The sequence below is a fragment of the Centruroides vittatus genome, unplaced genomic scaffold, assembly GCF_030686945.1.
Source record: "Centruroides vittatus isolate TY-2023 unplaced genomic scaffold, ASM3068694v2 contig_1776, whole genome shotgun sequence".
Classification (NCBI taxonomy): domain Eukaryota; kingdom Metazoa; phylum Arthropoda; class Arachnida; order Scorpiones; family Buthidae; genus Centruroides; species Centruroides vittatus.
The window spans coordinates 1727200-1734223 of NW_027121087.1; the positions used below are offsets into that span (position 1 = coordinate 1727200).

The 7024-nt window shown below is 28.3% G+C and overlaps 1 protein-coding gene across 1 annotated transcript in view; it reads left to right on the forward strand.

Annotated features, from left to right (window-relative positions):
- Nucleotides 1-6531, forward strand: part of LOC136969309 (serine/threonine-protein phosphatase 4 regulatory subunit 4-like) — a 68889-nt gene extending 62358 nt beyond the window's left edge. The window contains exon 26 of the mRNA XM_067263426.1: nucleotides 3297-6531. Coding sequence (XP_067119527.1) covers nucleotides 3297-3324 — 28 coding nt within the window. The 3' untranslated portion in view covers nucleotides 3325-6531. The remainder of the gene's footprint in view (nucleotides 1-3296) is intronic.
- Nucleotides 6532-7024: the final 493 nt, after the last annotated feature.

The window sequence follows — 7024 nt, forward strand, 5'->3', positions numbered from 1 at the left end:
ATCTGGGTCGTTTGCTTAATTCTTGTATATTATCAGCAGTAAAGATGAATAGCAATAGAAAAAGCAAAGCTTTCTGTTGCATTCCAAATTACAATTTCAAAGACTTACGGGATCCTAATATAAGTTTTTGTCTATTCCCACACGAAAAACATATGATTATTCGGAAATTGGTCGGTTATATTTATGAGCTTCTCCGAATTCTGAAAGAGTGGATTAGACTGTTAAGAATTGGCGGTTTCCCGATTGTCCAACTTTACATGAACAAGTTATGCTGTCAATTTCAAAAGATATTTTCTTAAAGTTTAAAATGCCAGTAATCTTGTGTGGGACAAAGGATTGGATTTAAGCATTTCGAAGCCCTAAGCTGAACTCTGTAAGTCCCCTTACCAACTCCTTTGCAATTTTAGAAGTCAAGCATAAAAAGAAAAGAATTAAATCAGACTATCTCTCTGATTCAATACAGTTATTGGAAGAAAAAGATGTGAGGTTTCACTAGTCTTGTTTTATAACTAAATTTAATTAAATTTTTATACTCATTCCATGAAAAATCTTTTTTAAAATTGGTTTTATCGATTTTTTTTTTTTTTTTTAAAAAGACCTTATATTAATTCTTAGAAAAAAATTAATGAAATACTACACAAAATAAAAAGTAAAGCATATATTGTTAGTTTGTAAAAAAATGTTTATTACAAAATTCGACTTTAATTTTTTTTTTTTTTTTTTTTTACAAATGTTTGAGGCCCCTTGAAAGTCGAAGCCCTAAGCAACAATTTAAATAGCTTTTTACTTGTAAATCCAGTCCTGATAGGACAATGTCAAAGCTGATGCTCTTAACACAAAAAGGCACAAATATGTATAGAACAATCTCTCTCACTTGTTTCGATACCACATAATGACGTGTCCCGCTAGCAATAATTGTTCTCCTACTATAAAATTTCTCGATAAACAGCTGCAAGCAGCAGATATCATTATATCGGACAGTAATATATGATTAATTTTACATTACTAGTTACAAGCGACCCAGATGAAGTAGCCATTTTGTAAAAAATTTAGCACCCTTTATAGTTCGTGAAAAATGTGAATAGCAGATGAATAAAATATATATATATATATTAATTAATGTTAAAATGTTAAAAACCAAACAAAAGTAAATATTATCCAATAGTTTTGAACTTTTTACATTTTATGAGGGCTATCTGGAAATTAACTTCTATTTTTATATGACAATTAAAATAGGAACACTACATTTGCACAGTAATGTAGTGTGACTGTACTCATCCAGCAGGAGTAGTGAAATTTGTTACTGTTACTTGTTCAACAATGGCTGGCAAAATCTACTGCAATTGAGAATCCCTCAAATTGTTCGGTATACATACATAAACATCTCTAAGCCCGATATTTAATAATTATAATTAATATTTATTAAATTTTTTAATAAATATTAATTATAATTATTAAATTTAAGATATGGTTCCTAACACTTTCTTCTAGGCCAGGGGTCACCGTAATACGGCCTGCAAGGTCAGTTCATCCGGCCCTCCACTGCACTGTGCCATAAATGAGTTTAAATATAATTATTTATATAGAAATATCAGATGTAGATTGTAGATAAACTTACTATGTAAAAAGAATTAAAAGAAGTGTAGTTAAAAATGCCAAAATTGGTTCAATCTGATTTTCCGTCTGACAGTAATATTATTTTTAGATAAATCAGTGAAATAAAAAATTCATTGACTTTGGATATTGGAGCACTTTTTGTGTAAGTACTTGCAATAAAGTTTCTAAGGAAAGCAATTATGAACTTGCTGCAGCGATCATGTTTGTATGTCGGTTGTCTTTATTTTTTGCGTATTCGGTATACTGTATCGAACAAAATGGTTATGCAGCCCACACTCATCATTTTCTCAGTCATGTGGCCCACTGTGAATAAAGTTTGGTGACCCCAGTTCTAGGCCAAATTATTTAGTATTTAATTATTAATAGTAGCAGTAATATAGCCTGATTTAATCTGACCATTATTTGGCTTTAATTGTTAGGCATGTTCAGTGATAAGATTCCTCTTACTTGTTAGTCAAGAACTGTAAAGCAGTTGAAATCCATTGTCAACTTTGTAGATTCTATGGGGAGAATGTAATAAGTAAGGGTGGTGTGAGATAACTGTGCTGTATATTCAAAACTGAGCAGACTAATGTCAACAATGAAGAGAGAGAGATGGTCAGCTGATTATGATGACTGATGAATTCATCTTGATTGATTAAAAGAGGTTTGAGAGAACTGACAATTCACCATTTCAGGGATAACTGGTGCATTTCTGAAGATCTCTTGTACAATTCTTTGTGTTCACTGAAATGTTAGGCAACCAGAAGTTTTGTGCCAAGTTGGTGCCTAAATTGCTTTAGAAAGAACACAAGAAATAACAAGTTAGGTTAGCATTAACCCTCTTTAAGCATTAAGCCAGAAATGGTGACACTTTTCTGAATCAGACCACTATGGATGATGAAACTTGGGTCTTATATGTGAACAGAGACAAAACTTATTAATGGAGTTGGGACCTTATTTGATTTTTTTTTTTTTTGATGAGTGAGTAAGTGCTGACAAAACTTTGTATGCCAAGAAAGTCACAACAACTGTCTTTTGGACAGAAGAGAGATGCTGTTAGTGGAATTCTTAGAACAGAACACCACAATCAATTCAGAAATTTATTGTGAAACATTAAAATAGTTAGGGAGAGCTATTTAGAACAAACATCACAACATACTGGAGCTCCAGAGTGATTTTCTTGCACGGTAAGACTCGTCCACATTTTACCACACACACACAAACCCTGCTGCAACAATTCAATTGAGAATTGCTCGACTACTCTCCAAATAGCCTATATTTGGTGCCTAGCGATTGTCGTCTTTTTGTACACGCAAAGAAATGGCTTACATTACAGTTCTTTGATGACGACAAGGAGTTAAGTCACATATTGATGCTGGAATGTAATTCACAGACAACAGAATTCTACGATGACACTTTCCAGCCAAAGTGAGATACTTGTAGTATTTAACAAGCTTTTGAATACTATGCTGAAGAAAAGTTTGTTTTCAGTTGTATATAATAAAATTTTATTGATGATATTTCAATAATCAAATAGAAATTACTTTCTGGATAGTCTCATATACAAACTTCAGATAAAATTGGGATATATTTATAACATTAATCTTTTCTATTCACTATATTGATGATTGCATTATTTCTTATAAAAATAATAAACATTCTTTTATTATATGTAATTTATTTCATTTCTCCTTTAGAAGACGATCTTTCATTGCAATCTCATGAAGATATCTTTCAAGAATATATATACATTTAATAGTAATAGTAATTTATTGGTACAAATATTAGTAACAACATGCCAAAGATATAAGTTATTGTTAATTTGACCGAAGAAAAACGGGACGCACAAGCAAAAGGATGGAAATACCATTGCCAGTTCTTCCAAAATATTAAATTTCACAACATTGTAATTATAATAATAATAATAATAATTAATAATAATGAATATGGAGAATATTTGATTAAATATAAACATTGAGATAGTTCCTGTTCGATTTATATCAAGTTCTAAGCAAATTTTTTGCGATAATTTAATTTATTTCTTTTCTAACGACGTGACTAAATGTAGAAACGTGGCTGTGTTTAGTATTGCCGTACAGTGTGCGACGTTTGTAAATATTTCCGCTTTGTGGGTATATTTTTTATGTACAGTGTAAATAGTTTAATTTGTACGAACAAATTTTTTATTAAATCGAGTATCGAAAGATTTTGCAAAAGACATTAAAAACTTTTTGTAACGATCAGTTTTCTACAAAACTACAATCGATATTAATTAAAATCCATAAATGGCTTTGTGCAATGATCGATCTTTTCTAGTGATAAAAAATTGTCGCATTGTTAAATTCTGAGTTTGTTGTATTTGGTTAATTTATTAAAACCGGAAAGAAAATCGATTAAAAAATAACTTATTCCAAACTATATATAATGTTTTGATTCAAATTCTAATTTGAATAACAAAATTTAGAGATAAATTATTGGCGCTTATTCAAAGTTGGAACTGTTAATGTGTTTATGACATTCTAAATTAGCAAGTGTATAAAAAAGGATTGGAATATTATAAAATGTTTAAAAATTGTTTGTCATCTTTCTTGATCAATTCCATAATATAAATGTTTTAGAGGTGATTCACAATTATGTCATTCATAATATTCTTAATATATGTATGTATAAATATTAGAACAAATTAAGTTTAAAGATTTTATTAAATGATAAAGATTTTATTATTTTTTAAACTTTATGAATGATTTTTTTTATATATTTATATATATATATAAATATATATAGATTTAATATATTTAAAAAATAAATGTGTGTATGTGTATGTATGTATATAAATATACTTATTATACACCTAATAGTTAAAAAAAATTAAATGTTTTTTAAAATTAAAACTGCTTAAATTTTGATGAAATTTATTTCCTGTAGAGAAGTATCGGCACATCAAATAGAAATGTGTATCTACACGTATAAATTTTGTTTTCCCTTATAAAGTTGAAGGAAATACGTAAAAAAAATTGATTTTTCTAAGCTTTTGTTAACCAAAACATGTGCCACTGTAATAAAAAAAAATGCAAAGTTGGGTTTTTCCATTCTAGTAAAATCAATAGTTCTTATGCAGTTTTTCTATAAAATCATTATAGAAAAAAACTCTGTTTTCATTTCTTAATTTTTTGATCGTGCAATTAGAATATTTATGGAATATCAATTACAAAAATAAAATTGTAAATGCTTCATTTCTACAAATGATATTTTGTAAGAATAATAATAAATTAATATCAATATAATGATACACACGATTTTGCGTAATACTTTTTATTGATATTGGTTTAGTAGTTAAACAAATTTCGATAATTTAGAGAAAAGCAATGGCAAAGTTAAATATATTTGATAATCAACTATTAAAATTTGGGCCGAGAATCACTATCTGGGACGGCGCGCAGAAAATTCACTTTTGAAAACTTTATTTGCTTTCATGAAATTATTTTAATAAGTAGTAAAACAAAGTATTTTGTGTGTGGTTGTACAATTTAATGTCATTGTGTACCATAATTATAAAAATAAGTGCAACTTAAAATAAATCTATAAACACCTTTTTGGCTGTCGGGATTCGCTTTTATTCGGCAAACGTTTTTGACCTAGTCTAATAGGCCATCCTCGGGCTATGATCTTTCTTGGAACATATTTTACCGTTAAATATCGTTCCAAAGTAGAATACAATAAAAGAATAACACCGTTTAAATATTTGAATATAAAGCAAAAATAACTAAAAATTAATATAAATAATGAATCCCGACAGCCAAAAAAAGGTTTTATAGATTTATTTTTAATTGTTCTACTGAGGTTGATTTAGACTATTAAGTGCAACTTATTTGACAATAACATTCTGTAAAGAGAACAACTTAAAAATAATCTGTTCTTATTTCTGATTTATTATGATTATAAGTAGAAATTAGTTTTTTTTTTATTTTAATTTTTTCCTTCAGTCAATCGACGAAACAAATATGCATCTGATACATTGTGATCACAATGTCTATCAAAAATAATGTTCCATGTTCCTTGCAGACAATATGAGCAAATCTCTTTCCTTTTAATGAAAGGAGAAATTAATTGTATATGATGATGAAACATAGGCTAAACTTTAGTTAGTATGCACATTAAATACATTTTAAAGCATTGTGCCAATTGAGATTGTAAGCCTACTAGAAAATACAACATTATTAATATTTAGATGTTTTCTTGGAAGTTTGCTGTTTAAATTGATGCATCCAGAGATTTGAAATTTTATCTCATCATTAAATGATGAACCTCAAGAAATAATCACGTTCCAAAATCGACATATAAGTATGCCACAAATTATAGTCCACTCGCCATAACTCTGTGCATGCTTCCGCAAGAAATAGTTTGTAAAAGTAGCACACTTTTCTAATAATTGTCTTCAGGACTAAATTTATAATAATTAACAGACGTTCGTATTTTTATTCGAGCACTGTCGTCACTTCTACAAACGGGACGGGAGACACGGAGGATGCGCTTTGTAGCTTACGGCATGCAGCTGCTCGACTTCTCTGTTTCGTGCACGAAGTTATGGCGAACGGTCTATACTATTTATCACGTGTTGTAATTATCCAAACCGTCATCAGTTTTTATGATTTTGGGTGTAGGAAATGGTCTACCTGATAGAAACTGAAAATTTTGTGGAAAATTATTTGTAGCATTTTAATATTGTGCAGTAGTGTAGGAGAAACTTATAATAATTCTGTACGAACATTTGTCAAACACAATCTATAGCATGTTTTTTTAGTGCCAATCTCTCTAAATTGGTTATATCTTCTAATGTTTTTTTGTCAACCCTTTTATACCATATGCCTAAATTCAAATTGAATTAAGACAAGATTCATATTTAGTATACAAAAATGTGACCTGTATGTTCATCACACAGAAAATTTTATATAATTTTGAAATAGATTCTCTATTTATAGGAAATTTAACTAATTATGTTAAGTATATATTTATATTATTGAAGATTACAGTATAAATAATAGTTTCATCAAAGTTTGTTAATCAGTTTTAATATAATTAGCATTTTCAAAGTTATCTTTTATATATAATGTGAATGATATATATATGTATTCCAAATGTATGTCAGAAAAATATTTCTAGCATTTCAATTATTGTACATATATACTGTACATACATACACATACACACAAAAGTAAATTTTTGTTTTTCAAGTAATTTAAGTTTTGAAAATATGTTGTTTATTATATTTTATATTCCATTTCACATTGTTTCTTTGAGTTATGCACAGAATCATAAATCTATATATAAAATTTATATAAAGAAAGATATATTCTATTTGGAAAAGTTTGCCTGGATGTAATTATATTTGTGATTTTTAGATAGATTTAATTGTTTTGATATAATT